At 43.2% G+C, this 10,993-nt stretch overlaps 1 protein-coding gene across 1 annotated transcript; it reads right to left on the bottom strand.

The window, feature by feature from the left end:
* Positions 1-285: 285 nt before the first annotated feature.
* On the bottom strand, positions 286-7,442 carry timp2b (TIMP metallopeptidase inhibitor 2b). The gene is made up of 5 exons (XM_062408733.1): positions 7,113-7,442; positions 2,534-2,634; positions 2,335-2,440; positions 1,842-1,966; positions 286-1,735 (listed from the first exon to the last, which is right to left on the bottom strand). The coding sequence occupies exons 1-5, from the start codon at positions 7,240-7,242 to the stop codon at positions 1,538-1,540; spliced, it is 660 nt and encodes a 219-aa protein (XP_062264717.1). The 5' UTR covers positions 7,243-7,442; the 3' UTR covers positions 286-1,537.
* Between the last annotated feature and the right edge of the window lie 3,551 nt (positions 7,443-10,993).

The raw sequence follows: 10,993 nt of genomic DNA, 5'->3' as shown, positions 1-10,993 counted from the left end.
GATCCGGTTACATACTAGTTTAAGAAACTAATAATAATAGATTATAGATGGTTTAAGTATATTTTACTGTTGATCTAGTAGTTTCCTTCTTAATTCATGCCTTTCTCAGTGCCTGTTTGGATCATTACAATAAAGTTACGTTTTTTATTGAATTTGATTATTCAAATTACATAACTACCAAATAAAGGCACTGTGATTCTCTGCTGGATTCAAAGACCCTTCAGAATAAGTTTTTCCTCAGTCTGTACACAGAGCATTGATGTAAAAAATGACCAGAGCAAAGAGTTAAAACAGGGTATGGGATTTAATAAAAAACTCAAATGTACAGTATTGATTCAGTCAGACATGCATGCAAAACTCATCTCATATCAAAAGTCCCATGTAGAACCAGCACAAGACATCATCATACTTGACTACAGATTCCAATCAAGATTGTTTTTTCACACTTGTTAATTTATAAAGTCACTTATCATCCGTTATACACGTTTATGTTCATTCCCATGACTCTGAAATAAAACTGATACCTGTTTGGAATGTGCTATGGAATTCAGTGCCCCACAGGATGAGCCTGTAAACAGTAAGGCCAACAATTTCTTTCAAACTTTGTGTATTTTGAAAGAAACCGTTAATATAAACTGTCTTCTGTGTCATTTGTCTTTATTTTAAGTATCAAAATATGGGCTTTTCTTTTGAATACATGCTTGAATCACAATATCTTCTTAAATAAAATATGTTCCTACAATAACCAAAGCATTAAGAGAAGAGCTGAAATATTAAAATACATCATACAAAAAGGAGGATTCAATCCTCTTTTTTTCAGACAAGAGACAATATGACTGCTGTGATCATTGTGTTCAAAGTGCATACTTGTCCCTTCAGGATTATTAAAAAAGAAAAACATAATCCAAATCTTTTATCAAGTGCACAGGCAGTAACATGCCACTCTTTTATTCTAAACAGATTTCCCACACCTTAAAAAAAACAAAAGCCAAAATATTTGCATATAATCAGCACATAAAGAACACAACAGGCAAAGGGTGTCATTAACTCCGTGGTAGCTCGGCTGCCGATTACCAGCTCAGGTTATTAAACAACACAGAGACTCACAGAATTAGTACACTTAGTTTTAGCTATGTTTGTATGTATGAGTTTCATTATAGAATAAAAGTTCCTTTGGTTAAAACAGGAAATGAAAACTAGTAATGAGAAATTACTAGTGCATAAAAAAATCAAAAGGACAGCAAAGAGTAACCTTAAACTGTGATGATTATCCCTTTATTACAGCAGAGGGAGAAGTGGTTTATGAGGAAGTGCTTTAGAGTTTGGGGTAGAAGCATCAGAAAGTGCTGAATTCATAAGACTGATTGATAAGAAAAAAAATAACCCTAATGAGTCCTGCAACTAAAATAATCAATTACATGATTTCCCCCCCCCCCCCCCCAATCTCACCAGAGTACACACCCTGCAGCTTGCTTGTGGCATTTAAACCTTTGTTTAAACTGTGGACATCCTCAGACCATGTAGGACAGTGGTGCATTTAAGGGTCCTCGATGTCCAGGAAATCCTTTTTGGGCGGCGCAGATCCTCTGTACCAGGCGCAAGAGTCATCGCTCCTCTTGATGCAAGCGTAGAGTTTGGCCTGCTGTCCGTAGACGACCGTCTCAGTTAGCCAGTCCGTCCAGAGGCACTCCGCTGGGCCGCTCACCGTGCAGGGGACGGAGGTGCAGCGAGTGATCTGAGGAGGGGGGAGAGCAGACCGAGATCAGGGGACTGAGCTTACAACACACAATGCATCTCAAGATTTGTTTTCACCAGCTGATTTGACACTTCAGGTTCTCTACCTTGCATTCGCAGCCCATTTCATAGCGCTCAGTCAGGCTCTTCCTCTGGTGGGGAGTCAGGGCAACCCAGGGCTCAATGAATTGGCACAGTGTGACGTGCATCTTCCCGTCACTCTCCAGACGGCCTAAAGGGAAGAGAGGGAGATGTAGAGGCAGTTAGATGATGTGAAAACTGGTATGAGGGAAACATGCGCATTGAATTTTATAGTGCACGATTTAGTAAGGTTCCATGGTTCGAATCCCGGTTTGGCCAGGGTCTTTCTGTGAGGAGGTTACATGCACAATGGCATTAGGTCGGAGACCCTTAATTGACCATAGGTGTGAATGAGAGAGTGAGTGGTTGTTTGTCTCTGTATGTTGGCCCTGCGATGTCCAGTGTGAACCCAGCCTCTCGCCCAATGTCAGCTGGGATTGACTACAGATCCCCCCCATGACCCTCAAAGGGATAAGCAGCATTGATAAAGGATGGATGAGAAAGGCAGGCGCATTATACCTGTGATCAGATAGTCTTCCCCATCGGTCTTCAGATTCACCCCACACATTGCGGAGGAGGAGGGGGTGTAGATGGCTTCGATATCCTCGCTCGGGCCTTTGAACATCTGAAATGTTAAACAGAGGAGTAAGAGGCGAGAAATGAGAATTGGGTGTATGACCAAACATAAACGGCAAATGAAACACTTTACTCCATGTACCTTGAGCTGCTTGATGTCATACTGGATATGTGTGATGGGATATCCATAGATATTGTTGCCAACTTCAATCTGCCGTGATCCAACTACCTTTGCCCTGATTACTGGAAAAAGACAAAAAAAAAGAAAAACCACACACGTTTAAAAAGGCATTATGTCTTAAAACAAAGTTTCTGAGTGAAACACTATTGACATGTTAAAACTAAACTACATCTAGGTCTGTCTGCGTCTGATCTAAGCCCTGCCCTGGGTTCGGCACGCCACAGTTGGCCACAACATATTGCTCTGGCTTGGATCTGTGGAGTTTGCATGTGCCAGGTGCTGGGAAGACAGAGGCACATGAGTGTTTCATCAGCTGCAATCAGAGGGGAGGAATGTGTGCTGCCTTACACAGGAGGAAGCCAGTCAGCAATCTTAAAAAAGCTGAACTAGAAAAGCTCCCCTCGCCCCGAGGCCTCTCTGCCAGCCTTGCCTCTCTGTCTGGATTGAGCTGCTGACATGCAAATACACCCCTCTCTCTTTTGGTGCACAGCCTCTCCCCCCCCCCCCCCCCCCCCAACTGTCCCCCTCTCTCTCCATTAAAGTTCCAATTCCTGGATTCATTGAGGTTTGGATGGGCAAGAAATATAACGGTTCAAGTGGAAAAATATTATCAGAGCCATGTCGAATGAGCCTCTGGGTATTCAATAAAAAAAAAAGATGACTAATGTGTTTCACAAACATGTTTTCCTTCCTGTGAATCTAAAAGCTCAAGTATAGCATGGTAATTAACATGCATCAGTCATAGCTAAATTTTCCCAAGTTGCGGTGATCACTTTAAATGCACATGGCTACTGCTGAGAAAAAGGTTTACAAAATCTATATTTGTAATGAAGGAGGCTAGCGACAGAGCTGAGACAAACCAGATGTTCCCTATGTTGTACCAGATGAGTCATCTATTTCCCAAGGTGTCAGCTCCCGTTTAACTCGGACCATTACAGGCCACCAAATAAAGATAAAGCCCTTTAGTTTGGTTTTTACACGGTGAAAGGCATGAAGCTGTGAGCCACATGTGCCCTAATTCAATGTCAATAGAGTCTTCCAGAACATCTCCTTTTAAGGGACTGAAGAGTCGACCTTTCACGAAGGCAAAACAAGTGAGGGGGGGGGGGCAAGAGTGTGTGCACAGACGGGGAGAGTGGCAGAGTGATGAGGGGAGAACAGACGGGAAGAGTTTCGCAGAGGTAGTGACAGTGTCATGCAAACAGGGAGAAGACCTTCAAATGCAGAACTGAAATACTGTCACAAACACACGAGTTGACAGGGGGAGGAGGAGTTTGAGTGCAGAAGAGACTGGAGGGGTGGGGTGGGGGGGGGGGGGGTTGTTCGTTCGTAGCCAGGAAAATGTGCAAAACACTGAGCTGGCACAGCCTGCGTGAGGCTCTCTGCGCTGGGAGCTGCTGCAAAGTAGCAGATACACTCGCAAACAAATACGTGGTTTAGAATGACATGCTGCACCTCGTGATGATCCGTCTACACCAGTCAAGATGTTTCTGGTTTACAAACTGCCTCACACACACACACACTCTCTCCCGCCCAGAGTTAAAGAAAAATAAATAAAAACTCAAACTTCTCTGGCTACAAAGTGGATTAGTGGTAATCCCCCTTTGCCTGAGTTTGCAGAATCGCACACAGATCACTTCTCATTCTACTGCTGTAAAGTAGGCCGGCTGGAAATATGCACAGTATGTACAAAAAGAAAAGCACTGAAATATGAGGCTTTGGGAGGGTTAGAGTTAGCTCTTTTAAAAAACATTCAATATGCTGAAAATAGACAAATTACTCAGATGAAAACGCGGATTAAAGTTCTATGTGTTTTCTCCTATTTATCATTTGCAAAACATCCATATTAAAACAATTCAAACAGTAATCCATCAAATACAAGCTATAACTTTGCCAGTGCAGATTCGGTTCGTCCTCTGTAGTTGAAGTAGTGTAGGATTACTGCAATTCTCTGTCCTGATATTCAGTGCAAATTCTCTCAGGAAAAGACGGTGTTTACTGGAACAGGCTGACCATGCCCTTTAGCAAAATGATGCGTTTCATAAAAGCGCGAGCTGTGGGAAACATGTTCTCGTTGCTCAAACAATAAACACATTATTTTGTATAAAGTATAGTGGTCATTTTTGCTAAAGAAAATGCATTTCATGTAATTGCAGGGCCTGTACATTCGTTTAACTCTCTGAGAAGCCACAAAGCGGTCAGACCTTGAATGAGGGAAACCAACCGGTGAATTCAAACCAGGTCCTCTGCTCATCAGGACGGCGTTTTACGTGAAAGACAGAATTTGACCCTAGTGTTTAAAACCATCTTCTTTTTACAACTCATGCACTTATGTATAATGAGGCTGACGTACAAAGTCGAAAAGTAACATTTCAAAGTGAAGTTTTTGCACATTGACGGGAACCTGCCGCACAGATTGATCCATTGCACTCTCACCGGAGGATGCTGGCGTTTAAAGCAGCTGTTGTGAGAGCTTGCACACAAACTCAGAGAGGAAATCTGGTTTTAATGTCAGCTCTGTTTGCACAGCTTGCAGGACAGCGTTTAAATCGGAAGCCACGTCAAATGCAGGCTTTCCTTTCAGGGTCCCGAAGTGACTCACTTGCCCTCTTTTCACAGAATAAAGCTGCGCAGGTATAATCACAGAGGATTGCTAAACAAACTGCAGATACATGATGAGCTCAGCATATGACTGCAGGACATTCCTGTGCCTCGGCCAAAGACCAAGAGGATGGATTTCAGATTCACAAGGAAAGATTTGTTTTTTTGTACTTGCTGTGTCAGATAAATGAAACTACGTGTTTACAACTCAAGTTGATCCGTTTATTTTCTTTTTGTCTACAGGGGGGAAAGATACATTAAGCCAGGGTGTAATGGAATTAAAAGTAAAGGTGTATTGTTATTAAATAAAACTAGTCTGATAAAACTAAAACAGACTTTTGGATTCGTGGCTCTGCTACTTCAACTTTCTATCAGCATCTTTCAAAGGTCTCTGCCTTATTCACTGTGCGCTGACTTTGCCTCACGCATAGGAAACTATCTACAGTGTGACGTCATCAAAACACAGTGAAAGTGACACGTTCTCACATACGACACAAACCTCGACTTCTCTTGAGCAACTTGTAAACCCTGAAGCCAAGTTTGCAACCTACTCTTGTTCTTGTTGTCATCAATAAGCAGGAATCAATCAAGGCAATGTTTAACTGTGTGTAACAACATGGGAATAGCATACATTGTTTATGCTTTACATTAATACTATATTGCATAAGTTCACTGTGATATTAATTGCTAACTATTTCAGCAGAGAGTAGACAGAGTTCAGAAGAATACCAAAAAAGCATGATGATGCTTGGGCAATTAATGGTGACCTTCATTTTGAAGATGACAACTCAATGTAATATGTTAATCACACAACTGTCAATCCCCTCAGTAACTGTCAATGTACCAGTGACTTTATAAGCAAATGAACTACAATCGTTTCTCTCTGAAATTACCGTTTGCTTTTTAGCAAGTTCACGATTGATGACCGACCTGGATCTCGTCAAACACCAGATCTCACTGTACTTTATCCCCCAGTTGACTCTAGATGGGATCATATTTGACTTGAGACTTGAAACTAGCTATTGAGACCATTTACACTTTTCACAACCAGTGGAGTCGCCCTCTGCGGGTTATTCAAGAGAATACAGGTTTCAGGACCTTCCACATTGGCTCCGCATTCCGGACACAGAGTCTATGATCCCTTTTTTATATGAAGCAGATGGCGAGGGGGTTAAAGGTCATTTTAGGACCTGACCTCAGAGGCATCTCAGTGGCCCCTCTGACCAAATGACTCCGGGAATCCATTGGGGAAGAGAAACCTGTGAATGAGACAACTTCTGTATACAGGCCACACACTCGGCGTCCAACCAAAACCCTCAATTTAAATAAGTGCACAAGCCGGTCACTGTTTGGGGCCGTGAACTTACGGCCTGTGTTGAAGGCGGCAACAAGCAGGGTTTTGTAATAGGGGAACTTTCTTCATTGGGCTTTGAGCGAGAGTAGCTTGAATGACCTTTCAGCAGGAACCACTTTACAAGGGAGGAGGCGAGGTAAATACTTAAATTACGGGCTGCTTTGTTTTGTCTGTTTGTTTGCGTGACACATAGATTCCAGAAATAACAATTATAAGGAGTGTAAATAACACTGATGGGAATTCTGATCAGCATCAGGCAAGGGTGTGGCAGAGGTACTAACACTGGTGAGGGCTTCGTTTTAACTATAGGCTGAGCAATAAATACCTCAATAAAATAAACATAATAATGAAAAAGTAGAGTTAATTTATGTGGGTTTAAATCAAGAATTAAATATTAAGAGCTGATTCGAGCAGGGGAGGAGGGCATTTGGAAAAAAAGAGCGAGGGAGAGAAATTTCCATCCTCCTCATCCTGTTGTAAACATGAGAGTAAGGAAAGTTTGGAGAAGTTTCCCCCTCGGTACTAAAACACACAAGCGTCGACACTTTGCAAATCAAGCAGCTTGATATCCATCCATCAACTCACCGACATCCGAGCTGCAGAGAGCCTGCTGAGGATGAGCCGGGGAGCAGCTACAGGCTTCTGCTCCTTCCTCCACCCGCCACAGACACAGGATGGCCAGGGTCACAAAGCAGCTGCTCAACGTCCAGGTCATCTTAGACGCACGAAAATATTATAACTAGGAGCTGGAGGGAAAAAACAAGTGTGACGGCAGTTGCGCCAAGTTCCTGGAGAGGAAGCTATAAAAATGTCCCTTTGCCTCAAAGGAATCAACCACTGAAGTCTGCTCGTCAAACTCTAGACATGCACAACTCGTGTGAGGTTCCAGCTCAGGTCTGCAGCACTGACGCCTCCTTCTGTTTTCCTCCACAGTCCGGCGCAGCTTACTACTTTATACCCGCAGGCTGCAGCAGGCTCCTCCCACACTGAGGCCGCAGCCAATGAGGATCAGGCTTCGGAGGTCAGGGTCTCCCAGAGTTTACACATCCACCGCAAAACCCACGTCACCGGGGCTGCTCCATCCTGGGCTGCCTCACTGTTTACATCTAAACACTGATGCACACAGAGACATGCATTTATCCTCCTGTTCATTTCCCATCTGCCCCCCCACAATAAACACATAACCTTCAGTTTTCCAAATCTAAAATTCCACCCAACAAAATAGCCAGATTTAGATCTAATAACCACATCAGCCATGAGCTCATTTAAGTTTTCTTTTATTGTTACTTTATAAATGTAGTTACGTTAAAAGTTGTATAAGAAAGTATTAATTAGAACACATGTACAATCTTATTATAAGATAACATAACACCAAAAAAACTGTAGACAATACAAATAAACAAAAAAACATTACTATATTTACACAGGGCTGTTATTTTCCAAAATGAATGGAAAATAAAGATAGGGATTAAAGTTATAGAATGTCATTCAGTTCTTTCTTGAAATGTAGATTTTAATATAGTTAACGCTGGCTTTATGTGTATAAAAGAGAAAACTGGACATATATTATACAACGGAAAAATACAGAGAGGGAATCATTTATGTGATAAATAGTGTATTTTCATTACAAATGAAATATTGAAACATTTGAAACCTATCCAACCATAACCCTGAACAGATAAGAGTTACGGTTACAAATAAGGTCATTTTGTCATTATCTCAGGAATGTCCTCGTCTAATTATCTTTGCGAGTACATTTGTGTCTCACAAAATCAGCAAACAAGTTATTTGTGTTTTTGCCGTGCCAGCTTAACTATTCACGGAAAATCGCCAAATGGGTTCTGGGGAGCGTGAATATGACTCAGTTCAGTTCGTGACAAAGACAGACAGTCAAAGTCAAAAGGGGGAATAGGGTTTCTACAATCCCTGAACATCTGCAGTAAGATTATGGATGTTGTTTGACATTTTGGGAAATATGCTCCTGAGAAGATAAGCAGATGACAAAATGTGAATCTCCAGTTGTCAGTCGGTTAGTTTAACTTAATCCTTAAAACTTGAAACAGCTAGCCTGGCTCTGTCCAAACAAAACCTGCCTTTTACCAGCACCATGTTATGTCTTGGTTGTTTAATTAGTCCAAAAACCAAAGGCGGCACTGGCCCCCTTACAACCGCACCCCAGTAATCATTATAATTATCTGTGAAGGTGTTTAGCTCTGGTCCGACCTCCATCTGATCCACTAATCGCAGTATCCGTAAGGAGGCATGAAGGATGAGTGGAGGAGGAGTGACGCAGAGGAGAGAGGTGACTTCATCCCCTCAAAACTTAATGGATCCAATCTGGCGGCAGTTCCCCCGGGGTAAGCTACCCTCCACCCTGTCGGTGAAAGAAACATTATGCTATAGTCGAATTCCTCAGTTGTTTCTCATCCCTCGCTCCTGCGTCAAATAGGTAGCTGCTCAGTTGGAATGTTCACCACTGGAGCACCACCTCAGGAAACTGTGGATCTCCAGAGTTCTGGGTTTGTGGACTCCCATGTTGGTTCTGGCTCCGACATGGGGAGATCACAGTGAGGGCATGGGGTGTTTGATGATTAGAGCTGTTGATGGATAGTGAAGAAAGAAAGGAAGATAGAGAGGCAGAGAGAGAGAGAGGACTGTATCTGCATTCGCTCCCTGACATCATATTTGGCCACCGACAGTTGGTCTTCTGGCTAATGTGGCAAATATTTTCTCTCTTTTCCATAGTTGAGCATTTTTTCGCCTGTTTGCTTTTCCACAGGTCTCTGATGTCTGTGTAAGAGGGAGCAGGGAGGAAACTGGGAAACCCAAGTTAAAGTCATATCTGGGGTGACTCAAGTGCCCCTGTGTCTTCTCGCTGAGGGGGAATTTGGACATTCGTGCATAGTTGTCTTTTAGAGGGAGACCGGCGCCATGTTAGATAAGGAGAATTTTCACATCGCTAGTAATTTTGCAAGCCTGTATGACTCGTAAGTGGAAAGCGGAATTTACCAGACACAAAAGTGAAAAGCAAATGCGAACAACAGCGCAGATGTCGTGTGTGCAACCGAAGTTAGGACACATGAAAGGAAGTGACACATCCAAGACGAAACGGGTGGAAATTTACTTCCGTCTCTCTCTGCCGTTTACCAGAAGCATGAGAGGAACAGCGGACGCCTTCTTCTGGGCTTAGCCTGCCGCTCCCTGTCCAAACACTTCGCTTCCTTTGCACCGAGATGCCGAATGATGTGGTTGGCGCCGCTCAGATCTCTGCCTTGTCCCAGACTCCCAGCCACATTGCAAATGACCTCACAGCACGACCCTTCTGAGCTATTTCCAACACTACAGCTCTACCTAGAACAGGCTTTTTCTCGCCGGTTAAAATCTGGGATTATTGTATCAACATATGGTTTTGATTTGTTGAACGTGGGCGGAATTGTTAACAAAGTGCAATGTAAGCAGCCCCCCCTGTGTACATTACCCACTACAAACGGCAAAAGGGGCTTAGGAATGGCCCGAACCTCCATACCCTAAATTACAGACTTGCAAGGCCAGGAATACTCCTAAAAAGAAGTGCCCGGTAAGGCAGAAAAAGAGGGTCTCATTGTGGGAACTGGTGGGTGCTGTGGCAGTGACCCACATCCTCCGACTCCCACCCCCTCGGCCCTGTTGCCTCCGCACATCCCTTTTGACCTGACCACCACCACGCAGCGCTTCAACTATCCATTCCCCCTGCTGCACCCTCCACCCCCGCCGCCCCTCCTACTCTCTACCATCTTTGTTTTGATGAGACCCGGCCACAGCCCAGTGGTAATTCCCAACATTTTCCATTCATCAGAAGGGGCCTATTCGAATTTTATTGTTCACCATGTGAATCAGCATTACCGAATTCTCATAAGGTGGGACAGTGAGGAGGAGGGAAACATCTGCTCGGAAGAGAAAGTAATGAAGTCTTACCATTGTTCCAAGTAAAACCTTACCTTTCTGCATTGAGCTCTGGAAGTAATTGAAATCCCTCCGACATTTCTAACGATGCCAGTAACAACCATTATGATGAAATGATGAAATCGGAGCAGAGCCTTTGTCAACACCTCTACATAAAAACAATTTAAACAAAGTCAGTGTCAATGAAAGTGCCTGGTGCCCATGCTGCCATGCTTCAAGTTCTTGAGAGGTGCGAGTTGGCAAGTAACATTTAATTTGTGTTTGCAGATTTCCAAAGAAATCTTAGTACACAGTTAGAGATTCTTTTACACATGAGGAAGCAGTGAAAGTAGAGTCTGCTTCAACTGCTCAGGTTGAAATAAGTGACATTGGGCAGACAAGAGAAAGAGATAGAGAGTGAGGGGCTGTACTGGATGATCACTGTAAGTAAGGCAAATAGCACATTTCAGATTAATGGAAAAATAATATCATCAGATTGTATTAAGTTGGGGAAGCTACTGAAACAGGACTTTTTGGGGTCAGAC

Source organism: Platichthys flesus, chromosome 16 (genome assembly GCF_949316205.1).
Source record: "Platichthys flesus chromosome 16, fPlaFle2.1, whole genome shotgun sequence".
Taxonomy (NCBI): Eukaryota; Metazoa; Chordata; class Actinopteri; order Pleuronectiformes; family Pleuronectidae; genus Platichthys; species Platichthys flesus.
This window is presented reverse-complemented; position numbering and strand designations above follow the sequence as displayed.

Coding starts and splice junctions, on each gene's coding strand:
- timp2b (XM_062408733.1), bottom strand. CDS start 7,242: ATGACCTGGACGTTGAGCAGCTGCTTTGTGACCCTGGCCATCCTGTGT. Junction 2,635..7,112: donor TCTCTGCAGCTCGGATGTCG/GTGAGTTGATGG, acceptor GTCTTTTTCCAG/TAATCAGGGCAAAGGTAGTT. Junction 2,441..2,533: donor ATGACATCAAGCAGCTCAAG/GTACATGGAGTA, acceptor TTAACATTTCAG/ATGTTCAAAGGCCCGAGCGA.